At 42.9% G+C, this 27,838-nt stretch overlaps 1 protein-coding gene across 1 annotated transcript in view; it reads right to left on the bottom strand.

Annotated features, from left to right (window-relative positions):
• Positions 1–27,838, bottom strand: part of dvl2 (dishevelled segment polarity protein 2) — an 81,810-nt gene that overhangs the window by 34,591 nt on the left and 19,381 nt on the right. Inside the window, exon 3 of the mRNA XM_060920967.1 lies at positions 20,299–20,368. Coding sequence (XP_060776950.1) covers positions 20,299–20,368 — 70 coding nt within the window. The remainder of the gene's footprint in view (positions 1–20,298; positions 20,369–27,838) is intronic.

The raw sequence follows: 27,838 nt of genomic DNA, 5'->3' as shown, positions 1-27,838 counted from the left end.
CATTTCATTAATTACTCATGTCACACAAATATACTTTCTTTACCGTGATGCACATATCATCTTATAGATATCAGTGATCAAATAGAAACTATTTGTAGTTGTTGATTAAGTTTGAGTGATGAAATATGAGCAATTATTTGAAAGCATAACAGTCATGCTGTGTTGTAAGAGAATGAGACACCTCTTTACCGTTACCATATACTTTCTTTACCGTTACCATTCCTAATAACGGTAAAGAAACTTTGGTAACGGTAAAGAGAAAATCATGCATAAATGTCTGTTTTTCTCTAGATTTCCGGGCCAAATAGGCAAATAGAATTGAATTTAAAATATTTTAAGTCAATGGCGGCACGGTGGCGTAGTGGTTAGCACTGTCGCCTCACAGCAAGAAGGTCCTGGGTTCGAGCCCCGTGGCCGGCGAGGGCCTTTCTGTGCGGAGTTTGCATGTTCTCCCCGTGTCCGCGTGGGTTTCCTCCGGGTGCTCCGGTTTCCCCCACAGTCCAAAGACATGCAGGTTAGGTTAACTGGTGACTCTAAATTGACCGTAGGTGTGAGTGTGAATGGTTGTCTGTGTCTATGTGTCAGCCCTGTGATGACCTGGCGACTTGTCCAGGGTGTACCCCGCCTTTCACCCGTAGTCAGCTGGGATAGGCTCCAGCTTGCCTGCGACCCTGTAGAAGGATAAAGCGGCTAGAGATAATGAGATGAGATGAGATATTTTAAGTCATTGTGTACCAGATGAAATATAATAAAAGCTTTTTTGGTATGGTAACGGTAAAGAAAGCCACAATTTCAGAAAAATAAATTTTTTTATAAAAAATAATAGGAATCTAGCTTTGCTGATTAGTAGGAGTTGATTTTAATCAATAGGCAATCCTTTTGTACATTTATAGAAAGAGTGACAATTTTTTTTTTCATTTCTTTACCATAATTGGTACAATTTTTTGAAAATGGCCCATATCAGTTGTAATTATGTTCAACACACATACCGGCAACTCTGACAATGTCATTTCCAGTGACTAATAAAATGGTTTGGAAAGTTCCTACTTTTAAAACATATTTTTGATATGGTCATTTTCTTTCAAAAGAGATTTCATTTACATCATGCTCTGACAGCTCAAAATGCATCTCTGGGCATTTAAAAACTGCAGAGCTTCTGGGGGCCTTACTTCTACAGCCTTACTGGGTTGACACCCCCCCTTCCCATTTTCCTGGATCCGCCCTGGAACACCTCTGGTGATCGCCTTTCCAGTATTTTGATTGGTGGAGCTGAGGAACAACTTTTTAGCAGAGTGCTAGAATCTTTGCCTAAACTAACGTCATTCATTCATTCAGCTTTGACAGATCGCTTCATCCACTCTGGACAGGTGAACCATAGTCTTTTCTTGGAGGCTTAAGTGACATTCAGTACGTTTACATGCACGTCCAAATCGAGCTGCTGTCGGTAATCGAGCAAAGGGTCCCAGCAGGGGTGCCAGAGAAATCCAATCCTACATGCACAAGTGAAATCGGGCTATTGTGCAAGGTGCATTGTGCACCCGAGCCACACGTGGCGCTACACGCCCCATCGTGTTGGTACACTTCCGGTTGTCGTCATGAAGAAGAGCTATAGTGTTGCCAGATACTGCTGACGTATTCCAGCCCAAAACATGTTCAAATCCGCTAAAATGCACTTAAAACCCCCAATCTGGCAACACTGGCAGTTCCGTGTTCAAGCTGTTAGGCTTGCTCTAACAGACTGTATGGCTACAAACTGTCCGGCGCAGACCACTGTTTTGTAAGACAACTTATTTTGCACAATAATAGTTTTCTAAAGTCCATTTTTTGCTTACAAAAAAAATTTTTTTTTTTGCTTACAATTTAACTTATGTCTTAATAAACACACAAAAAGTTCAATTGTTTTGTTTTTATTGACATTCTTCAGATGTTGGACATACATACATTATATATATATATATATATATATATATATATATATATATATATATACACACACACACACACACACACACAAATACAATGACTTGTTTATGTACACAATTCACAGCTATGCAACAGCTGTACAGATGTATTTGGTGATACAGTAAGTGAGCTACATTTTAACAGTGCAAACAATGCCACAAAAAGAAAAGATTCATGCCGTTGTCATGATTCGTTGTCATGCCGACCGAGGCTGTTGTGTTTCCCGCTTGTGGTCTCGTCACTCGTCACTTCCGGAAGGGGCAGTGCTGAAGTAAGTAGCTTGAATACGTAGCTCGATAGGGTTTACATGCACTAAGTAGCTCGGCGGAAATCGCATAATCTAGGTCGTGTAGCTCGATTCCGAGAAATCAAGTTCGGTTCAATTTCAGCCGAATTAAGGTGTATACATGGCATTTTGAACTTCGATTTCAGTTGAGCAACGGCAGAAATTCGATTCTCTCTATGTGCATGTAAACGCACTGATTGTTTGTTATCCATGTTATTTAGCCTTTAAATGTGTAAGCTCCATTTTGCGATGTTGTATATGACATAACATTGCTCGTCACACTGTATTGGGATGTAGCGGTTGACCTAACACACTGTATCTGACTGCGACCAGTGCTAGCAGGAGAAAGCTCAGCTCAGTGCAGCGCCAGTCAGTCAGCTGAAGTTGTTGCTGGCTGTAGCGTTGCTGTAACAGAAATCTAGTTGAGGTAAAATTGTAACAGTTCAACGACATAAGCTAACTTACACACACGTTGGCATGTTATCCCACAGACTAGCTGGCTATGTAAAGCTGCAGGGCTTATGGTAAAGTTACCAAAGTGTCAGTAATTTGTAGTGATGTGTAGCGGACTACACATTTTGATTAAGGCTATTAATTTAGGCTCGGTCATCAATTCAGCTATGGCTACAATTTAGGCTATGGGAGATCAGGAATCATTTGTATCCTCAATAATAATAATAATAATAATAATAATGTTACCATACCTTGAAATTACTTGGATTGAAGTAAACTGTTTGTTTAAATTGTTCTGTGTGTTTTGTATATTTTTAAATACATTGTCCATTACTAGTGGCATATACGGTAATTAATTTAATAGATTTACTTTCATGGGTCTAAAACATTATTTTAGTTCACCTACAATTCAAGAGTCTATAAGTCTAAACTATGAACCCATCTCATTATCTCTAGCCACTTTATCCTGTTCTACAGGGTCGCAGGCAAGCTGGAGCCTATCCCAGCTGACTACGGGCGAAAGGCGGGGTACACCCTGGACAAGTCGCCAGGTCATCACAGGGCTGACACATAGACACAGACAACCATTCACACTCACATTCACACCTACGGTCAATTTAGAGTCACCAGTTAACCTAACCTGCATGTCTTTGGACTGTGGGGGAAACCGGAGCACCCGGAGGAAACCCACGCGGACACGGGGAGAACATGCAAACTCCGCACAGAAAGGCCCTCGCCGGCCCCGGGGCTCGAACCCGGACCTTCTTGCTGTGAGGCGACAGCGCTAACCACTACACCACCGTGCCGCCCAACTATGAACCCATACCAGAGATTTTCACATTCTTTAATTAATGTGAACCTGAAGCAGTTGCAGAATTGGCCGACAGTGCACTCAGTGAGGAAAACCCCACTTTTTATGCATTACATGATCAGAATTCATGAAAAACAGAAATGTCCCCCCTTTTTATTACAAGATCTATACATTAGATATTTTAATGATATTTTCACTGCTGAACCGAAAATGCCCCCGGTTTCAATGCTCGAAAAACCTCATGTCCGATCGTCCAAGACGACTAAAGTCTGTGCAAAGACGAGTAAAACTTTAATGGTAATCGTCTGATTGGATGACAAAAGTTCGTGCTGGCAACCTACGCAACACAGGCACACAGGCGCTAAGAGAGCAGGGAACCAGTCTAAAGTAGCTCGTCTCGTTTCACAGGAAATGCGTTAAAAAGTTTTATTCATCAACATGACAGTATATAAAAGTACAAAAAATATTTTGAGGGACTCATTCAAATTTCCTTGTTTTTGGTTATAATTCGTCGAAGTATGCGTGTTCGAGTGTACTGGAAAAGCTCGGCTCAAAGGGGTCCATGTAATGACGTGGAACCTAAAGCAGTTGCAGAATTGGCCTACAGTGCCCATTATATGATGGGTTCATATATTTCGTAATGATATAATTTTTATTTTCTAAATATTTATCAACATACTGCCATTGTGGTACAGGAGCCTGTGATTGGTGGACAGCCGACAAAGGGTGTCTCCCATTGGTTGTAAATCGTGACATAAATATCGTAAACACATACGGGACCCGCTGATTGGCTGTTCACATACTGAAGCCAAGCGGAGATGTCTGGCGTCTGTTGCTGTTGTCCGAAGAAAATTACAGCTAAAAAAGCTCTACTACCGGATTACTTGGACAACCTTAGTCAGAAAGGAGCGAAGGATAGATATACACAGAAATGAGAGTTTATTAGCAGTTATGATCCGTACAAAATTCCTCGAAACGACTGGAGTGACGGTGCAGATTTGTGGCCTAGCGTTAGCTACATGTTGGAATATACATTCTTTTTCCCAAAAAGTCCAGACACAGAAGAACAGTTTAAAAAAAAAAAAACTACAGAAACAAGAAAACCTTCTTTGTGTAAAGACTTTTCCCCGACATCAGCTTTTGGGAACAGAATGTTGGAAAAGCCAAAGCATTTACTCTCAAAGGGCTTTGACTTGAACTGTGGGCTAGATCTTATTCGCACTCGTCCATGTCTCACTCCAAGGACAGTGATGCTTATTATTGTTAAAACAATATCTGAAGTGTTATTTGTAAAATAAAATATCTTGCTCTGTACTTTCAAACAATATTGTAAGATTTTATTTAATAGCAGATGGCACAATAATTACGAACATGAACAGAATCAGCACATTCCAGTTGTAGCTGTAGTTATATAGTAACTATAATCATTCTTGTAATAATAATTTCAATAAACGGTTAATGTTCAGTTCTGGTGGCACGGTGGTGTAGTGGTTAGCGCTGTCGCCTCACAGCAAGAAGGTCCGGGTTCGAGCCCCGTGGCCGGCGAGGGCCTTTCTGTGCGGAGTTTGCATGTTCTCCCCGTGTCCGCGTGGGTTTCCTCCGGGTGCTCCGGTTTCCCCCACAGTCCAAAGACATGCAGGTTAGGTTAACTGGTGACTCTAAATTGACCGTAGGTGTGAATGTGAGTGTGAATGGTTGTCTGTGTCTATGTGTCAGCCCTGTGATGACCTGGCGACTTGTCCAGGGTGTACCCCGCCTTTCGCCCGTAGTCAGCTGGGATAGGCTCCAGCTTGCCCGCGACCCTGTAGAACAGGATAAAGCGGCTAGAGATAATGAGATGAGATGTTCAGTTCCCTTTTCATTAATTCTCGATTCAAAGGCACAGCTGAGTCACACAGGTTGATCAGTGTGTAACGGACAGTGTTGGGCACGTTACTTTCAAAAAGTAATTAGTTATAGTTACTAGTTACTTTTCCCAAAAAGTAACTGAGTTAGTAACGGAGTTACTTTGTCATAAAAGTAACTAATTACCAGGGAAAGTAATTATTCCGTTACATTTTGTTCCCCCTCAAAAAAAAATCAAATTCAATTAGTGTAATCATAATAAAAGTGAATGTTAAATGTGTTTAATGACTGAAATGGACACTTAACAGAACCAATTAGTAACGTTATCTACACTATATTAATATTTTTTGTGGGACAATGTGAGATAAGACATCTATCAAGTTTAATATATTTTTGTAGTTATTAAAATTGTTACTAATTACTGGCCACTGACGAGGACAAACGCTTTGTTCCTCGACATAATGTGCATTGCACGTAAACACACTTGCCTTTTATTTCAAGTAATGAAAAGTAATGGCTGTATTTCCAATGTGAAAGCGCAGTGCTGGGCTGACCGCTCGCCATCGCTGGGTCTTCTGATTGAAAGAGCGCGCAGTCGTGCAGTAGGCGTGGCCTACCTACGTATGTTGTCCAAATCTACTCTGATTGGCTTACTGTGCCGTTGTCTCGTGTCTCCCCGCCCCACACGAAAGCAGAGTAAAGAAAGGCTGAACGAGCAGCGTGCCAGATGAGAACAGCTTTAATAAAGTAGCGCATAGTATTTTATTGTAAGTAACGGGAATGGCGTTATAACGATGTAAAAAGTAATTAGTTAGATTACTCGTCACTAAAAAAAGTAACGCCGTTAGTAACGCCGTTTATTTCTAACGCCGTTATTCCCATCACTGGTAACGGACAATAACAATTTTATCCAAAATAGTTTTTCCTGCCTGAGTCGATTTATTTCCATTTCACAAGTGTGCAGCTGTTGTAAAGTTCAGTGTGTGTGTGTGTGTGTGTGTGTAGAACTCTCTTGAACTGTAGGTTCATTACTACACTCTGGTTCCACGGTGCCATTTTGCACAGGACTGTGTTCCTCTGATAACAGAAACAAAGCTCCAGCATTATTATTATTATACTAATTAAAAACTCTACAGCTTAATATACCATGAATTATTCATTCCTCTGCTATTAGAACTTTTCTTTCTGAATGTGTCTACATATATAGGGAGGGAAAGTAATCTCATCGCCCCCTACTGGATGCGTTCCAACCTCTATGGCAAAATGAATGGGAATATCTTTTCAAAAAATTACATTTCGGGTTACACTTCAAAGTTAAGACAATGGCTTCCATACGTTGTGCATGTCGGGCAGCTCTATCGATCCTGGTGATCATACTTTATTTTTTCCACCGATTTGAATTGTTTTGAATGTTTTTTAATAAGCTGATCAAAGACTACATGGACCCGACGTCGCGTATGTTACGTCACCGCAAGTCTAGCGCCTTTCCAAATCTGTAGCAGGTAGCGGCCGGCGAGTAGCCTACATCAACATGCCGATTTGTATAGAGTGGTTGGCGGAGTATTTCTGTACCAATAATAAATGCATCCCTTGTGGGGATAACCATTACAGATCAGATAGCTAAGCCTACTGCTGATGTAATATGAGCGACTCTGACTAGACAGTTTGGTTGTAGTCTGTTTCTGACAGGTTAGGCGCAATTTCGATCTTTTAAAAGACGGCGAAATTTCACCTGATACTTTCACAGTTAGTAGATAATCCCAACATATACAACATATTTTTTGGGGGTGTACAAGTTCCACGTCATAACTTCGTGGGATTTTTTTTTTTAAATCGGGTCTATGGGATTTTCAGTAGCATGGCTCTCGGCTTAGGAACGCTACCACTAGGATCGCTGTGTTTCACTTTCCCTCCCTATTGGTGTGATGGTTTTGTGGATTTATGATAATTATGCTGCTTCACCTATATATATATATATAACTGCATTCTGTCCTCTCCAAAATAAAATAAAAGCTCTGGGCAAGTGGAATTGTTTTTGGGCAAGTAAGGCTGGGAGATTTTTTCGAGGACTGGGTTTTCTTCTCAGAAATCTGGTCACCTTAGCTTACAGCCAACTCGGCGCTACATGCAATCAGCTCATATATGACTCGATTTCGTGAAATAACTGTTAAATATCACTGAAATATCAGAGATTGTACAACCCCGATTCCAAAAAAGTTGGGACAAAGTACAAATTGTAAATAAAAACGGAATACAATAATTTGCAAATCTCAAAAACTGATATTGTATTCACAATAGAACATAGACAACATATCAAATGTCAAAAGTGAGACATTTTGAAATGTCATGCCAAATATTGGCTCATTTGAAATTTCATGACAGCAACACATCTCAAAAAAGTTGGGACAGGGGCAATAAGAGGCTGGAAAAGTTCAAGGTACAAAAAAGGAACAGCTGGAGGACCAAACTGCAACTCATTAGGTCAATTGGCAATAGGTCATTAACATGACTGGGTATAAAAAGAGCATCTTGGAGTGGCAGCGGCTCTCAGAAGTAAAGATGGGAAGAGGATCAACAATCCCCCTAATTCTGCGCCGACAAATAGTGGAGCAATATCAGAAAGGAGTTCGACAGTGTAAAATTGCAAAGAGTTTGAACATATCATCATCTACAGTGCATAATATCATCAAAAGATTCAGAGAATCTGGAAGAATCTCTGTGCGTAAGGGTCAAAGCCGGAAAACCATACTGGGTGCCCGTGATCTTCGGGCCCTTAGACGGCACTGCATCACATACAGGCATGCTTCTGTATTGGAAATCACAAAATGGGCTCAGGAATATTTCCAGAGAACATTATCTGTGAACACAATTCACCGTGCCATCCGCCGTTGCCAGCTAAAACTCTATAGTTCAAAGAAGAAGCCGTATCTAAACATGATCCAGAAGTGCAGACGTCTTCTCTGGGCCAAGGCTCATTTAAAATGGACTGTGGCAAAGTGGAAAACTGTTCTGTGGTCAGACGAATCAAAATTTGAAGTTCTTTATGGAAATCAGGGACGCCGTGTCATTCGGACTAAAGAGGAGAAGGACGACCCAAGTTGTTATCAGCGCTCAGTTCAGAAGCCTGCATCTCTGATGGTATGGGGTTGCATTAGTGCGTGTGGCATGGGCAGCTTACACATCTGGAAAGACACCATCAATGCTGAAAGGTATATCCAGGTTCTAGAGCAACATATGCTCCCATCCAGACGACGTCTCTTTCAGGGAAGACCTTGCATTTTCCAACATGGCAATGCCAAACCACATACTGCATCAATTACAGCATCATGGCTGCGTAGAAGAAGGGTCCGGGTACTGAACTGGCCAGCCTGCAGTCCAGATCTTTCACCCATAGAAAACATTTGGCGCATCATAAAACGGAAGATACGACAAAAAAGACCTAAGACAGTTGAGCAACTAGAATCCTACATTAGACAAGAATGGGTCAACATTCCTATCCCTAAACTTGAGCAACTTGTCTCCTCAGTCCCCAGACGTTTACAGACTGTTGTAAAGAGAAAAGGGGATGTCTCACAGTGGGAAACATGGCCTTGTCCCAACTTTTTTGAGATGTGGTGTTGTCATGAAATTTAAAATCACCTAATTTTTCTCTTTAAATGATACATTTTCTCAGTTTAAACATTTGATATGTCATCTATGTTCTATTCTGAATAAAATATGGAATTTTGAAACTTCCACATCATTGCATTCCGTTTTTATTTACAATTTGTACTTTGTCCCAACTTTTTTGGAATTGGGGTTGTAATATCAGGTAATATCATTGTAATATTACCCGATATTACAATCTCTGATATCACTGTAGCATCAGAGATTGTAATATCAGGTCATCCAGGAAGCATGGCAGCTTATTTCATTCGCACTGTCAAAACACATTTGTGCTGATGTATTAGATAGAAACACGATAATCTTCTTTACACTGAGGAGATCAATGATAAATGTATCATTTTAAAGTCCAGGAAGACATGGAAGGTTGGCTGGTAGGCTAGAAGAGAGATTTTAGATCATACCACAAGAGTGATAATATCCAAGGAAACTGAGGTGTCTTAATACACAACATATATATAGCTGTTGCATGTGGAGCCTTTATATTTTTTGTATCATGGCTTTCTATGGACCCTTTTCACGTGACGTCACGACAAACGCGGCTGCCATTTTGGACATGAACTACCAGTAGTCTACCACAGCCGACAACGAGGAACGACGGCGAAGCATCGAAAGGAATATAGCCATCAAAGAAAGTTTTTACTTTCAGCAAGACTTCCATCATGCCATTATATTGTTGTGCACCTGGATGTACAGTAGTAACCATCAACACACAAGGCAAGATTTATCATTTTATCGGATCCCGACAGATGCTGACCGACGGAGAAGATGGATGGTCTCTAAAATATTGGCAAAATGATGTTTATTGACATAGCAATCGTGTGTAACGGGAAGCATTTGCATATCCGAAGTGTTGTGTTTACATCAAAGATAAAATAAACCGATATGACAACGACTGCTGCTGCCAGGTTGGGGACACAAACTAGTAGAAAGGAAGTGTGCCAACAGTGCCAACACACTTCCTTTGTGATCAATTCTGCTTTAAGGTAAGATGCATTTAATTATTCGTCTGCTGTGGGTTTGGAATCGGTAGCCTGACCGATTCGTTCATGTTTGTGGTGCCATTTGTTTGTTGACGCGTGTTGAAATGGAAGATTGGTTGTTGACATGATTTCCAGTGATGCTTTGGTGCTGCTGTGGATCAGATGTGTTGAGTAGCCTGACTGTTTTTTTTCTTGCGTGTGGTATCATTGTTGACGCGAGGTTGTTCTTTGAACATGCCAATGCGGACACGATTTCCCCTGATGAGTTATGACTTCAGACGCGATGCGTGTGTGGAGTCCGCGTGATATGTGCGTAAGATAGGCTTCTCATGTGTTTGGAGATCCGCGCTCTGAGACAAGCGCAAGCACCCCCCCAAGGGAAAAAAAGGGACCCCCCGAAAATATTGGCATAGTTCGAACACTGGGTTGGAGAAAGTAATGGCAAATAGTGAGTGCACAAACCATAGAAGGTAAACTGTACACAGCGCCAGGGCAGTGTGATGGTATGTCTACTTTTAGATTGTGTTAGCTTATCAATGAACACACTCGTCACTCGACGAGTTTCACGTCTTTACGACGGATACTTAAATGTGTGTTAGGTATTATTGTTGCAGTCTAAGCAGTCATTGTAGCAGCTAGATGAGCGAGAACCGAAAGGGTCTGTGCCATAAACCGTTATTTCTTCATGTCCAAAATGGCAGTCGCGCTTACGAAGGTCACGTGAGTGAAAAGGGTCCATAGTTGTTGCTTTTTTTTCATAAACGTGCAACTTAGAAACCAGAAAGCAGTACACTTCAGCCCTGAGTGCCAAGCAGACTCCTTCAAATATATTTAATATTAACCAAAGTTCAGTAATTAACAAGTAAAATGAAGAAAGGAATCAAGATGTAATGTGTAATTATTGAGCAGGTCAAGCTTTCCGGTGCATTCTGGCTGGGACATCACTCATGCATTAGAGTCTGAGGCAAAGTGGAAGTGCTTTCTTACTCTAAATATATCGGAAGAATTGTACTGCATACAATCAAATAACATTTCTTAACCCTGTGAAATAAGGTTAATGTGTGCAAAGCTACTTTCCACACATCAGGTTTCAAATGAGCATTTATTAAAGCGGAGCCAGTTATAATGCTTCGGAGAGCTTTGATTCCTCAGGTACAGCGTGCCGTCATCTTACATTTAAACCCATGCGGGGTGAAAACAAAGACGTGAGAGAAACAACACAGCCTGTGTTACAGAATAGCTAAAGATTCTCTGACGTTAAGTCTTGTTGAAGGCACAAACACAACAGGCTTTTTAAAGCTACGATCAGCTCCTGTGAATGAATGCTCGCTCGGTTGAGTATTTGAGCGGTGACCAAAACGTCACACGCCTGTAAATAGTTTTTAATGGAAATAAATAAAGTAAGCATGCTTCTCTGTGTGTGACTTTCTCTCACCAGTGATTAGTTCAGGTCAGCCAGCAGCCAGTGGTATTTGAGTACGGGGGGGTGACAGGAAAAAATGGCAAACAGGAAACGTATTTTACATTTATTTAATTTCAGTTTGTGAACACTGTTCTTCTAGCCACATGACCTTTATAGTGGAGTGGGTGTAGTTTTGAAATCACAGTCATGTGCTTTTAAAAATGTACTGACAGATTCAACAACTACCCTTAGACTTTCAATGTTAGCTGTTTCGAGGAATTAGATTTCTGTTTGGTTTTTCTTCCCTCAAGTACAGTCATTACTATTTGTAGTAATCACATAGCAAGGGCGGCACAGTGGTTAGCGCTGTCGCCTCACAGCAAAAAGGTTCTGGGTTCGCGGCCAGCGAGGGCCTTTTTGTTGCCCCTTTTCCACCAAAGCAGTTCCAGGGCTGGTTCGGGGCCAGTGCTTAGTTTGGAACCGGGTTTTCCGTTTCCACTGACAAAGAACTGGCTCTGGGGCCAGAAAAAATGGTTCCAGGCTAGCACCAACTCTCTGCTGGGCCAGAGGAAAGAAGCGCTTACGTAAGCAGAGTTGTTAAGACCAACAACAATTGCAAGACCGCGAAAGGTCGTCATTTTTAAGCGACAAGAAGCAGCAGCTGTACAAACGCGAAGTCATCCATTATTGTTGTTGTTGCTGCTTCTTCTTCTCCGTGTTGTTGTTGCTTCGATGTTCGCGCCAAGGTTTATACAAACACAGCGACGTAACTGATGTATACAGCGACGTAATGACGTGACTCCCCTTAGCACCACAAGCTATGGAAAAGCAAACTGGTTCTCAGCTGGCTCGCAAGTTGAACGAGCTGTGAACCAGCACCGGCCCCGAACCAGCCCTGGAACTGATTTGGTGGAAAAGGGGTACGTGTGGAGTTTGCATGTTCTCCCCATGTCTGCGTGGGTTTCCTCTGGGTGCTCCGGTTTCCCCCACAGTCCAAAGACATGCAGGTTAGGTTAACTGGTGACTCTAAATTGACCGTAGGTGTGAATGTGAGTGTGAATGGTTGTCTGTGTCTATGTGTCAGCCCTGTGATGACCTGGCGACTTGTCCAGGGTGTACCCCGCCTTTCGCCCGTAGTCAGCTGGGATAGGCTCCAGCTTGGATATGCGGTTACAGATAATGGATGGATGAATGGATGGACATATAAGCAACAGATGGATAGATATTAGGCTGAAAATGCTGCAGTAGAATTGTCAGTCCTGCGTGCTGTAGCGCGTGCACCTGAAGGCGCACCTCGGGCTGCGTGCGCACCAAGTGGAGTCCAGCACACGCACCGGAAACAGTGTTGCCAGATACTGCTGACGTTTTCCAGCCCAAAATATGTTCAAAACCCACCAAAATGCACTTAAAACCACCCAAAATGTAAAATGTACTTGATGCCTATCTTGTAAAGTAAAAATATGCAGCTAAAGACCAGTATACTATTTGTAAATCGAACAACAATGCAAACAACTTCTAAATGGCAACATGAGACCGTCAGTGCTCGAGTGTCTGGTACTCGGCTCTGTATGGTTGAATCAGATTATAACTTTGCAATCATCTGCTGTGTTCTGAATGACGCACACGCATAATATTATGTAGGCTATGTTAGGCTACGATGCATATTTAACATCTGCATTGCTGAGGTTATTTATTTTTAATTTGTCTTTTATTTATTTTTTTATTTATTTATCTTTTTATTTATCCTGTTTGTTTTATTAAATTTATAGGCCTAGTTATTCTGCTTAATTTATTTTTGTCTACATCCATGTATTTTCTTCATCTGTTATCCTGATACTGTACTTTTTTTGTATTTTGCCCACTTTGGCATCTTGACTAGCCGTCGTTCACTAACTGCACTCTGTGTCGTGTGATGCCCGCGATCTCTGATTGGGTCACAGAAGTGTTTAATATGGATTGGATTGGATGTAGACGAGTGGACGTAGATAGTACATAGAATGTGCTGCATCAAAGTCCTTCTAAGGCTATATAAGTGTCTCTGGCTGCATTCTCACACAGAACGTTGGTGCGAAATGTTTATAAACATCTGATAAAAACCCGCCGAACTAACGTCAAACCCACCCAATTTTTGTCAACCAGCCCAAGCCATTTTTTGCCTGCAAAGTAGAATTCAAAAACCGCCCAATCTGGCAACACTGACCGGGAACAATACACACCTGAACGCAAATAAGTAACTATGTGTGTACCTTTTGTTTTAAAGATTTTTTTGGGGGCTTTTTTCACCTTTATTAGGCCAAAAAAAAAATAGTGTGTTTCTGGTAACATGAAATACTAAAATAAGGTCGGTAAGTAGGAAAAAGGTTTTTTTTTCTTAATTTTTTTTTTATTTTGTTCGAAAATATTAACACAAGTAAACATCTTACAAAATACTATTTTGGCACAGAATCCTTTATACCACACATCATAATAAAATAAAAGTGTTTTAAATCTTTAAACGAATAAAAAAAAAATATCGCGAGAGTTCGAGTTATGATCTACGGAAGTGATATTTCATGATATTTTCATGTAATAACGTGAAAACACCTTATCAAGAAATAACGTGAAAATAACGTCCTAGGCTAGGCTACTTCCGTTAAAAGCAGACGGCCTAGCCTAGCCTACTGTAGAACTTGGGTCGAGCAAAAACACCGAGCACAAACATGGCTGAATCCTGAATGACTCCTATTTGTATAAATAGGGGACTACATAGGCGGCAAAACGTAGTGTTTTTCCCTGCCATGGAAGTGCACTTATATACTGAACAGGAAGCAATTTGCATTACAGCCGTGAATGAGGATTCAAAATGGCGCCTCGGCTCAGTTTTCCCTTCCTCCTTCAGTATACAAGTGCGCTTCCATGTTTATGCAGGAGGGCGGATAGAAGTGGCGAAACATTTTACTTTTTATCATTTCTTTCACAACTTGAATGCGTTGAAACAAAAAATTATGACAAACTAATGCTGCTTACACTAAAAGATCGAGGGAAATTTGTAATAAAAGCTTTACGGTCGGCAATTTCGACGCGGAAATTCTCGATCGGTCGGGTTACCGGAAACACACTATTTTTTTTATTTGGCCTTATTGGATAGGACAGTGTAGAGACAGGAAATGAGTGGGAGAGAGAGACGGGGAGGGATCGGGAAATGACCTCAGGCCGGAATCGAACCCGGGTCCCCGGATTTATGGTATGGCGCCTTATCCACCTGAGCCACGACGTCCCCGTGTGTACCTTTTTAAGGGCTGTGCTGATGCACAATCATCGCAAAGTATTACAATACCTTTATACCCGTGTTCTTGATTTCCTGGTTTCTTGATTCCTGGGCCTGTTTTCTCGCTACCGTTCTCTCTTTGTCTCTGATATCCTGTTTGCGCTTTGCCCGACCCTTTGCCTGTTTCTCGTCTTTGGATTTTGCCTGCTGATTTGGACTGTTTGCCTGTGTGTGCACTTTACATGCTTGTTTGTGTATGTGCAAATATATATTCCCTGTTATTAAACTGATTTACTTCTGCACTTACATCCGCCTCCCTCGCGTACCTGACAAGAATGATATCTAATGGTTGAAGCTGCTTAAACTGTTAAATGTGCACAAGTGTTTTGCTTCCGTGCTACCCTGGGTCAACCTTGTACAGAATTCAAACATCAAACGAGAACCAATAAACCAATAAACTATAGTAATCCGTATAAGAAAATTAAAAAAAAAAATCAGACGCTGTATAATAAATTTTCTTTCACTTGGTCGCATAGATTTGCGTACTCTTGGCCTGAGGCATATGAACTGTATGGAATGAATGAAAGGAAAAGATTTTCTTTTGATCATGAGTTCAGACACAGTGTGTGGTACACTGGGTACATGGAAAGATATTTGATTTGAGTCTTTAACCCAAGCTAGGGTGACCAGACGTCCCGGTTTTACCGGGACAGTCCCGATTTGGGGTTGTGTGTCCCGAGAAAAGTCTGTCGGGACACGGATATGTCCCGGTTTTCGCCACTCGCGACGTTTGCGACTGAGCAGCGTGGGAATCATTAGTGGAGAAATGTCTGCATTTACTATTTTGATGAATTGACAGGAATCGCAAACTTTCCTGGTTACTGCCCCCTGGCCCTGTGGCATGGGTGTTTATTTAGCCACATTATTCCAGACAACAGAACGTGTTGCCATGCAACAATAAAATAAACATTAACTGGCGCGAATGTTCTTTGTTTAGCAGCTAGCAGCAGTAATGCCGCAGCAATTATGCCGAAAAGAAAATGTACCTTTTCCAAAGATTTACAGGGCACCTACCCCTTCCTCCGAGAGGTGCAGAACAATGCGCACGAAGTCTACTGCACACACTGTAAGTGCTTTGTTCTTGTACTGAGTTGGGTAGCCTACCGTATGTTGCAAATGCTGTGCGCTCCTGTGGGGGCTTTCCTCGGGCTGTCGCCCCTCTCCTCCTTTACTGCTGTTTTGTTTGAGTGTATATTTACGGAAGCCGCGAGAGGCCCTTCATATAATCTTTTTTTATTCACCTTGTTATCCCGAGATAACGACATAATTAATTCAGGATCTCGAGAAAACAACACAACTAATTCAAGATCTCGAGAAAACAAAACGGTTATTCCGAGATCTCGAGATAACAAAACAATTATTTCATGATCTCAGCTGGATCACTGTATCTCCGTCGGTAGAGACGAAGCCGGGCCAGTCTTCTGCGGAGGTGCCGCGGACTAATTTTGAAATTATCCCTTATTAAAAGACTTAATGCAATCTCTCCCTGTGTCAACCCCTGATCAAAATATTGCCTTATTAGGTGATCGATTATTCCAGACATTCTAATGACCAAAGTTGCGTCCATACAGAATGAGAAACAGCCCCAAAGTCAGCATATCACAAGTCTCTTGGCGCACCTGAATGAACCATTTCTCAGCTGTTTACTCGAGATCATGAAATAATTGTCTTGTTTTCTCGAGATCTCGAATTAGTTGTGTTGTTTTCTCGAGATCCTGAATTAATTATGTCGTTATCTCGGGATAACAAGGTGAATTAAAAAAAGGATTATATGAAGGGCCTCTCTCGGCTTCCGTAGTATATATTCTCAAATCACTTGTCTCTTTTTTGTTTCTGTTTAACATACCATTCTGACAGTTTATTGCTGTGTTGAACAGCTTGTTGCACCTTCCATTAAAGTGTTCACTTTTGTACACATCTTCTTGCTTTATTCATTCAGTTGTGGGGAATGGTTAGTAAGGTTGATTCTGACCTAGGCTATGTTGAGGTCACATATCTACTTTTTAAGTTCATGCTATAGTGCATACTATCGTCTATCGTCGCATGCTCCGCGTCTCGTACACTGCACACGAAACCAACATCTCGGTGCTTCAGCGAGTGGGTCAACGGAGACATCTACTCAACACCATCAAAGAGCGACAAACAAAATTCATAGGCCATGTCATCAGGAAAGGCGAACTGGAGGAACTGTGTCTCGCTGGCCGGATCAATGGAAAGAAGGCGCGCGGTAGACAGAGGCTCCTGTTCCTCAATAAACTCAAGGAATACACCGGATTAAAGACAACGCGAGCCATCTGGGACGCTGCTAGAAATCGAGTGCTTCGTTTCAAGTCGTCATGAGTCGCCAAGGGTCGGACTGACTAATGCCACTTTTCCACTACAAACGCGGCTGAGCCGTGCCGTGCCGAGTCGAGCTGAATCGAGCTGAGCGGGGCTGTTGGAGTTGCATTTCGACTACAACCGCGCTGAACCGTGCTGGCTGGAAGTGGGTGGACACATTGGGTGGAGTTAGCGAAAGTGGGTGGACGTCACGTGATGTCGTTAAGCAGCGCAAACAGTGACATTAGTGACAGTGGCGGAACAAGTCAGAGCCGGGCCGGGGGCGGGGCAAATGACCGGGCCCTTTATTAAAGCTTATCATAACATCATTTTAGGCTACAAAAACGAAGTCCTTCAAACGAACATGTAACTCAGAAACAAAAAACATTAGGATACTGTACATGGCTCATAATAAAACATCAATAGCCTATACTGCGCACATTATTTGAAGGGCATACGAATGAGCGCTCAGAGGTTGCAACGGTGACAGGAAGAGTCAGAAATAAAAGGAGGGCGGTGCAAACCTCACTGAATGCACTGTGTTTACCAATTTCAACACTACGGGGTGCAACTATGTTATTTTGTACATTAAGTCCTTCAAACGAACATGTAACTCAGAAACAAAAAAACATTAGGCGACATACTGTACATGGCTCATAATAAAACATCAATAGCCTACTGCGCGCATTATTTGAAGGGCATACGACGAGCCTTGCGCTCCGCGAACTCGTCCACGATGCTCTGTATGTCACTGTACTAGGCTACAAAAACGAAGTCCTTCAAACGAACATGTAACTCAGAAACAAAAAACATTAGGATACTGTACATGGCTCATAATAAAACATCAATAGCCTATACTGCGCACATTATTTGAAGGGCATACGAATGAGCGCTCAGAGGTTGCAACGGTGACAGGAAGAGCCATGTACAGTATCCTAGTGGTCTTTTCAGTGGTAGTCTCACGACCCGAATAGTAAACAATAAACATGGAGGACATGGAGTCGTTAGTGTTGCTGGTCTTGGTGCTGTGGCTTGTTGTCACCGACAACGCCAACAGATACTGGCAAGAGCGTATAGATGAGGCGAGGCGGCGCATAAGGCTTCAGAAATTCTCGTAATTCATAATTATTCTCCTTCCGGGTTTGCGGTGTTTACAGATCCCAGCGCTCTCGCGGGGCGTGTGTGGGCATGTGAGGACACTCCTCCTCACCAATCAGTGCACAGGGGAGTGTCTGCTCACGCCCCCAACCTCACTCGGCACGGCTTGGCTTGCTTCAGCCCCACTCCAAAACGGTGCGAGTTTTAGGGGCTAAGCAGGGCTGAAACGAGCTGAGTCGTGCTGGTTTTTGGTAGTCGAAACGCGAGCCGTGTCGGGCTGAAGTGAGCTGAAGCGAGCTGAAGTGAGCTGAAAAAGGGTAGTGGAAAAGGGCCATATGGCACCCACAGAGAGAGATAGTGCATACAATTTTAGAGATATAGCCTACATGTGCATATGCATTCTTCTTGGTGTTCTCACAAACAGGTGAAATAAATCAGTTTAAATTTGGCCTATGGACATAGCCTGGCCTATTCTCAGCCATTACAAAATCTGCTGTCTGACCATAATTTAACTGATCTGTATACCACTATGCTACTAGATAACAAAATGCCTGTTTGTTTTATTTCATGTGAGATGTTGATAAATGTGAGCTTCAACAAAATGATAAGAGCACCTCTCTGAGTGTCACGTTTACGTTAAAAAAAGGTGTGCGTGCACGAGCATGGTCGCGCGCAAAAGTGTCCCGGTTTCAGACTCAGGAAACCTGGTCACCCTAAAGGCCTCTGCATGCTCTTGCGACAAGGCTTTCGCAGATAGCTTTTCACAGACAGTTGTAATTTATCGTTGAGCGGGGAGTTTAGGCGTGCGCGATGTTATTCACCGCCACAACGCAAGGGGGCGCGAAGTCGCTAGGAGTAGTTGGTGGGTGTGGTTAGTGGAGTGTTTATCCTCTGGTTACTTATAATGACTAGAACTTTTTTTTTATAATGACTAGAACTGGAGTCGTATAGATGTACGTACTTCCTCAATCAACCGCTCTTCGTGCTGCTCCATCTTCGCTCGTGTTTTTAAAAATGGCGGTCGTGAAAACAAACCAAACCGGGAAAGTAGGGAAGCGGAAGTGCGTGTACAGCGGATGTAGAGTGGACCAATCAGAGCCCTCTTGTCTGCGAGGCTGTCTGCGAGGCTTCTGCGGTGGTCACAATTTTTGGGAGGTGCGTGCAGAGCGTCTACGAAGGTGGGGGGGCTACGCAGACACTGTCTGCGACGCTATCTGCGAGGACTGGGTTGTCAGCATAAATTGGCCTTAACCCAAGCATAAGTGTACATGCTTATTGAAATATGAGAAACAGACCAGACTGCAGGTATCCAAATATCCAGTGTCTCTGAATTTCCAAAAGAGCAAATAAATCAGCCTTTCAATGGCTGTCAGCATACAAGAAATGACTTAGTTTTGCCTGAGGCTGTTAGCTCTATTTAAAACTTCTTAGCTTTACTAGCTACACTTGCTATTTAAATGATGGAAACGTAGGTAAATAACAAGGTCAATCAACCCCCCTTCTCTTTTCAAATGATGTGGATCAAAAGCATAAATCAGTTTAAAGAGTTGGTGAGAGGATGAGGACCTTTAAAGAAGGGGGGGGGACGTCAACATGCACTCAGCAACTCTTTTAATACGGTTAATGGACTCTGTGCTATTGTGCACATTCTCTCCAATGAACATGAAATATCCTGATGCTGGTATAGCGTTTCTGTCTCACTGGGTTTAGTTTCATCTGAGCCTTTTGATTTGAGAACACGCTTTTCACTGGAAGCTTCGAGTGCAGGCTGGGTTTCAGTCTCCGTGTGAAAGGCTGAGACAGACACTTAGAGCTCTTTAAGGTTCGACTAAGACACTAAACGAATGTGGGTCAAACGGTGCATCTAGCAGAATGCTGCAGTGTTTCTCTTCGCCGATTCAAATTTACAGTGAATTTCAGGTAAAGCCTTCAAACACAACTCCTTTACTATGAAATGCTCAGGAAAAACTGGTTGCGCTACATAAGGACACTTTGCAGCTGGTGTCTTATTTTGTCTTATCTGCTTTGGAGCATATGATGCACATCAATATAGTAAACTCTATATTAACAGCGAATGTAGTAAGTGTTTAATGAAAAAGCCCAAATGCACTAGAAACAAGAATAGCAAAGAAATGCAAGCAAGACGATACAGCAGAGTCAGGTACGTACCCAGGAAACCACTCGGCCATTAAAGCAGGGCAGTTTAGCGTTGTCATCAGAAATCTCCTCCTTGACCACTCTGGAACGAGAAGTACAGTGACTAATCAGTAAAGGATTGATGAGAATGAATCTTATGGATTATGAGCGAGTCAGGTGGATTACTCCTTAATAAGGATCACTAATCCCATTTTTCTATTTTCAGTGCAATAACTTTAGGAAAGTTCAGCATACTGGCCAATACCCAGTGCTGATCCGTTACTCTCATCCTCATAGCAGCAACTAGAAACAGATTCTGCAGTCTTCTGCTGCTCCATCTCATGTCATTATCTCTAGCCGCTTTATCCTGTTCTACAGGGTCGCAGGCAAGCTGGAGCCTATCCCAGCTGACTACGGGCGAAAGGCGGGGTACACCCTGGACAAGTCGCCAGGTCATCACAGGGCTGACACATAGACACAAACAACCATTCACACTCACATTCACACCTACGCTCAATTTAGAGTCACCAGTTAACCTAACCTGCATGTCTTTGGACTGTGGGGGAAACCGGAGCACCCGGAGGAAACCCACGCGGACACGGGGAGAACATGCAAACTCCACACAGAAAGGCCCTCGTCGGCCACGGGGCTCGAACCCGGACCTTCTTGCTGTGAGGCGACAGCGCTAACCACTACACCACCGTGCCGCCCCTTAAAGGGCATATCACAGGTAAATTCAGGAGCAAGATCAGTGTAATTCTCCTATTTTATACTAAACTTTGGTCAAATATCTGTCACATTCTGCATTCTCTGCAATTTTTTTACCTTGCACAATACCGGAAAAATTCCGTTGAAATCAAGCCATTTGAGGCGAATTGGTCCGCCTCTGAAAAAACTTGGCATTTGGATTTCCTGGCAAACACTGATTTTCGTGACGTCACATGCGGGACGCCTCCTTCTGAATCCTACGTCAGCGCTGGTTTGTTTATGAGAAAACGACCTGGTGGTTTTCTGGAAATTTCTCCAACGTTATCACGTAATTATTAAAATGGTTAACAGATGTATCGTAAGAGGGTGTAGCAACACCAATCTTGATGGGATTAGTACTCATCGCTTTCCAAAAGACCGGACAATGAGAGAGAAATGGGAGCGCTTGGTCTACACAGGCTGTGCACTGAAACCGTGCAAAGCTCTCGCAGCCTGCTGGCGCTTCCGCAGGTGACGTCACAAATCTGGCTCCAGACTCCCTTGGGATTTTTCCAGACGCGTTTTGGTATTTTATTTTTTTCTGCTGTAGACAGATGGCCTTGTGCAAAATTACCCTTCTGGATGAGTGTGTAAAGGGACATACTTTCATATAAAAAAAAAAACCGAAATTGGTCCAGGATATGCACTTTAATAAAACAAATCAAACTGAGCCACTGTTTCAGGCCAGCAACAGCCTTGATACTGTATCAGACTGGTGAACCCACGTCTTTTTTTTAAGCAAATTTCCTGCTAATCACAGTGATGCTAGCCATTGTGAACACCTATGAGCTTGTCTATGCAGAAGAGGGCAAACAGCACACTCTTCCAAGTGTGTTCCGCTGCTCTGTGACACCCAGCATGAGCAGTATTTCAAGAAGATGCAGCTGGCAGGCATTACGTGTCTCAGTTGTTAGCATGTTAAGGCCTCTGCATGCTCTTGCGACAAGGCTTTCGCAGACAGCTTTTCGCAGACAGTTGTAATTTATTGTTGAGCGGGGAGTAATAGGCGTGCGCGATGTTATTCACCGCCACAACGCAAGGGGGCGCGAAGTCGCTAGGAGTAGTTGGTGGGTGTGGTTAGTGGAGTGTTTATCCTCCGGTTACTTATAATGACTAGAACTGGAGTCGTATAGATGTACGTACTTCCTCACTTCCTCGAGCAACCGCTCTTCATGCTGCTCCATCTTCGCTCATGTTTAGGGTTGGGCGGTATTACGGTAAGAAGGTATCCCGAGGTATCCAAAAGTACCAACGGTATCGGTCTCATTACCGTCATTTTAAAAAAATATATAATATCTAAATAAATATGGAGTACATGAGGTCATAATATAAAATAATAAATTGAAGATCATCCCGAATAACTGTGTGATCGTATTTTCACTAATTCTATCAATTTCCTAAAGAAGTTCTCATCGCGTGCAGGGTTGTTTATGTCGTTACCATGGCAACCCTGCGTGACATTTGGAGTCTGACAGAAAGCTTCGCAAGAGACTGAGAGCGGGGGTGTCATGGCTCAGATGGCCAAGGCACTGTACCATAAATCCGGGGACCCGGGTTCAATTCCGACCCGAGGTTATTTCCCGATCCCGTCTCTCTCTCCCCCGCTCATTTCCTGTCTCTCTATACTGTCCTATCTAAAAAAAAAAAGAGACTGAGACCGCGGTTGAAAGATGGCAAGTCAAGATAACGAGTTAGTGGCAAAAAAAAAACAACATCGGCAGTGTGGCAGTATTTTGGTTTCAAACCAAACGAAAAATCTAATATGTCCCCTAAGGCACACCATAGCCTGGGGTACTCCACTTCCACGAGATCTCTCCAATGAGTTGTGTTTTGAGTAGGTTACATGAGTAACAACAAGGTAAAATAATATAACGTATGACATTTGGGATGTGGGTAATAAACGTTTGAAATGTCATCTACTGAAGAAACGGAAGAAAACATCGTAGCGTAAACTGTTAGGTTTCTGGTGGGAATTAGCAATGCGCTTGCTATCTTTGTTGGGTGTGTTAAACCGTATGGATTTAAGTGGAATAATTGTAAGGAGTTATGTGATCAAGACAACGTTTTAAGCAAGGTAAGGCCATTTGATTATTAATTTCCCCGCCATGGCATGACGTGGGCCCATATGATTTTGCCTTGTGCAGCTACCGCGCATTTGAATTAGGTTCGCCTCATTTGCGCTGAAGAATATGGTTTATCGCGCAGTCTAAACGGACTTGGGTGTTGGTTGATTCTTTTTCTTTTTTTTATTTCCCATGCTTGAAAGGGTATGATCCTGCTCATCGTGTACTTTTTTTGATGGAGTAGGTGAAATAGTGCTGCAAATGGCGTTTCAACGCAGACCTGTGTAAACGACAGCTGAATGCTATTTTCAAGATGAAGGAAGAGTTGCGTGATGCTTTGAAATATCTCTTAATCCATTCATCAATGCACAAAATTCGCTTTGCTGCTTAATCCATACCACAATGCACACAATTCGCTATGCTGCTTTTAAATAGTACATTTGAGGCATAGGCGCACGTTACACAGTAGGCCGAAACAAAATATTATTTTTTTCTCGGTAATACCGTATACCCCAGGAAAACACAGAGACAGTTTAAAGGTATCAAAATTTGGATACCGCCCAACCCTACTCATGTTTTTTTAAAAATGGCGGTCGTGAAAACAAAACAAACCGGGAAAGTAGGGAAGCGGAAGTGCGTGTACAGTGGATGTAGAGTGGACCAATCAGAGCCCTCTTGTCTGCGACGCTGTCTGCGGTGGTCACAATTTTTGGGAGGTGCGCGCAGAGCGTCTGCGAAGGGGAGGGGGCTTCGCAGACGCCATCTGCGATGCCATCTGTGAGGACTGGGTTGTCAGCTTAAATTGGCCTTTAGCCTTCACCCTTCCTTGATGGTAGCTGTAGTATGAAGGGTGAGATCAGGCTAATGGGTAGGAATTGGAGGAGATAAGGGAGATTCAAAAAATATCTTCAGCAACAGACATTTTTTTTTTTTGCCATTTTGGCAATAACTTTGGTAAAGTCATAAATAATTCATAATATATTTCTAGCAAACACTCTTTATACCAAGGTAAGAAAGTTTCTTCTCAGGTTTTAGCTCTTTATTGGGAGCAGCCGTGGCTTGAAGGTTACAGAAGCAGCCTTGGACTCTTGAGCGAGGCACCTAACCCTCAATTTCTCCCCGGGTGCTGTAGCATAGCTGCCTACTGCTCTGGGTATGTGTGTGTGCTCATTGCTCACTCATGTGCGTTCACTGCTGCAGATGGGTTAAATGCAGAGGAGGAATTTCGCTGTGCTTGAGTGTACGTGTGACAAATAAAGGCTTATTCTTCTATTCTGCATACACTATATTTCTTTGTTGTTTCAACATGCACAGTAATTCTGGAAGAGAACGCTTCCATCAAGACAGAAATGCCATCATCATAGGATAAAGGCGATTAGTCAGAGGAGCTTTCTCTTCCCACTAAGGCATCGGTTCTCAACCACAGCTGCAAGAATTTAGGGGTTTTAAAATGGGAACACCGAGAACCCTGGATCTAAGGGGAAAGCTGGATCCAAATCATGTCGGTACAATGCCCCTGCATAGTATAACAGAGTTAATGTTTTTACCTCTAATTTGTCATCTGTCTGTAGAACATCTCATCAACCTTTCCTGAAAATCAGTCCCCCCAGGATTCCGCGGGCCTTTTTTGTGATTGTTGCGGGCTAAAATGTCTGATGTTGCGGGGGTTTTTCCAAAAAATTGCGATGAAAGTTGCGGTGTTTTTTAGGTTTTTGTTGCGATTACATTGTGGGAGGAAGTGAAAGTTGCGAGGAATTGTTGCGATTTTCTCTTTTTGTGATTAAAATTGAATGATATGTTAAATATTAAGTTATTACTGAAAAACTATTGATTTAAAAAAAACAGACACTGAGAAATGGTCCTATAAACAACTTTACCAATATAAAAGATTACCAGGACTACAAAAATGCAGAAAAATAGGCTTTACTTATCCAAATGCACCTGTTGGTTCAAAAGTTAAAGTGCAGAGAACCTCACAGCACAACATGAAGTTACCTTCAAATATAATATAAATGCCTCAGCTTTCATGTAAGAAAAAAACACTATTAATACTAGTACTGTGTGCAGGCAGTCTCTCCTGAAGACTAAATTAAACAATAATTATAAACTAATAAAATAAATGGCTCAGGCTTCACAGAAGAAAAAAACAACAATTTGAACAGAATCTCACAGTATGATGCTGAAGCTGCCTAAACAATGGAAAATAAAATACCATTTTGGCAAAAATGTTGGCATCCATTAATTTCTTGTATTAAGTAAAAAAATAATATAAAGTGCACACAGTCCTTCACTGTAAACATAACACACTTTCAGTAACAGAATTTAAGCCTATATAAACACTGACTCACACATGCTGCTTCTCTTGAACATATACACGGAAGTAAGCAGTGTTGCCAGATACTGCTGACGTTTTCCAGCCCAAAATATGTTCAAAACCCGCCAAAATGCACTTGAAACCACCCAATCTGGCAACACTGGAAGTAAGGTGGAAGGTAGTTTGTCGACGTCACCTCAAGACGACTAGCCTAGTAAACTAGACCCACCCGCCTAGCGGCCAAAAATATTTTTGCCTACGAGTGGGTCTAGCCTCAGACTATATCAACAACACACCCCGGGCATCAAATCGTGCCCGCCAATCACAACGCAAGGTTTTTGTTTGGATTCTTTGGGCAGGCTTTTGCAGGAGTGACGACAAAGCTGCGCGACGCTGGAGAAAGCACAACAGGAAAGATGGCTACGGATATTGAACAGCGCTCGTTTGACTCCGCTTTGGAATCAGTTTTAGAAGAATTAGACTTGGAGTTTTCGTTGAAACATGAGCAGGAAGAGCTCCTCTCATGTCTTTTTGGCACAAACGACAAAAACAGTCAAACTCCATGATCGCTGAATCTTCACCAAAACACTCGACGCTCCAATGGTGTCCCTCTCCACATGCTGTTTGTTTACCCTCCCCCACTGCTTTCTGTCACTCTGATTACGTCACAGTCACTGTTGCGCTGATTGGTCAGAGCGTTGGCCTATACGCACAGAGACAGTTTGAAAGACAACGGGTTGTTCCTACGCACACCCTTCGGAAATGTCTACGACCGAGACCAGACTAATGGCCCTTTTCCACTACCCTTTTTCAGCTCACTTCAGCTCGCTTCAGCTCACTTCAGCCCGACACGGCTCACGTTTCGACTACCAAAAAACAGCACGACTCAGCTCGCTTCAGCCCTGCTTAGCCCCTAAAACTCGCACGGTTTTGGAGTGGGGTTGAAGCGAGCCAAAGCGAGCCGAGTGAGGCTGGGGGCGTGAGCAGACACTCCCCTGTGCACTGATTGGTGAGGAGGAGTGTCCTCACATGCCCACACACGCCCCGCGAGCACGCTGGGATCTGTAAACACCGCAAACCCGGAAGGAGAAGAATTACGAATTACGAGAATTTCTGAAGCCTTATGCGCCTCGCCTCATCTATACGCTCTTGCCAGTATCTGTTCGCGTTGTCAGTGACAACAAGCCACAGCACCAAGACCAGCAACACTAACGACTCCATGTCCTCCATGTTTATTGTTTACTATTCAGGTCGTGAGACTACCGCTTAAAAGCTCACTGATGTCACTGTTTGCGCTGCTTAACGACATCACGTGACGTCCACCCACTTTTGCTAACTCCACCCAATGTGTCCACCCACTTCCAGCCAGCACGGTTCAGCGCGATTGTAGTCGAAATGCAACTTCAATAGCCCCGCTCAGCTCGACTCAGCCCAACTCAGCACGGCACGGCTCAGCCGCGTTTGTAGTGGAAAAGCGGCATAAATATTCACATTTAAGGCCTCTGCATGTTCTTGCGACAAGGCTTTCGCAGATAGCTTTTCGCAGACAGTTGTAATTTATCGTTGAGCGGGGAGTATAGGCGTGTATAGGCGTGCGCAATGTTATTCACCGCCACAACGCAAGGGGGCGCGAAGTCGCAAAATCGCTAGGAGTGGTTAGTGGAGTGTTTATCTTCCGGTTACTGAGCAACAGGTCCTTCAACACCGCTGTCCTTATAATGCGCTGTCCTTATAATGACTAGAACTGAAGTCGTATAGATGTACGTACTTCCTCACTTCCTCGATCAACCGCTCTTCGTGCTGCTCCATCTTCGCTCGTGTTTTTAAAAATGGCGGTCGTGAAAACAAACCAAACTGGGGAAGTAGGGAAGTGGAAGTGCGTGTACAGCGGATGTAGAGTGGACCAATCAGAGCCCTCTTGTCTGCGACGCTGTCTGCGAGGCTGTCTGTGGTGGTCACAAATTTTGGGAGGTGCGCACAGAGCGTCTGCGAAGGTGGGGGGGCTACGCAGATGCTGTCTGCGACGCCGTCTGCGAAGACTGGGTTGTCAGCATAAATTGGTCTTTAGTCTGGCTTGCCAGGCTACAAGACGACACCAACGATTGGTCAAATTTGCGGGAAAGTTGCAGTGATTGGATATAATTGCAACGCCGCCCTGAATTCGCGGGGATTGGTTGAATTTGCGTTGAAGTTGCAAATCGCAACATCGCGAAATCCTTGAGGGTCTGGAAAATGACCCTGACCACAGAGAACCATCAGAAATTTACTGTGCCTGTGTTTACATGTGGAAAAATGTCAAGCTCTATATGCATGCTCGATGTTAAGCAGTAGCATAACGAAAAGGGAGAACATGAAATACAATGTGCATTGGGGAGCCATCATTCATGCAGAAAATAAATGTCTAAAATTGATAGATTTAAAACATTAGTTTTATTTTGACAACTGATCT

This window comes from Neoarius graeffei, chromosome 1 (genome assembly GCF_027579695.1).
Source record: "Neoarius graeffei isolate fNeoGra1 chromosome 1, fNeoGra1.pri, whole genome shotgun sequence".
Taxonomy (NCBI): Eukaryota; Metazoa; Chordata; class Actinopteri; order Siluriformes; family Ariidae; genus Neoarius; species Neoarius graeffei.
The sequence above is the reverse complement of the archived record's forward strand: the minus strand, read 5'-3'. Positions and strand labels throughout refer to the sequence as shown.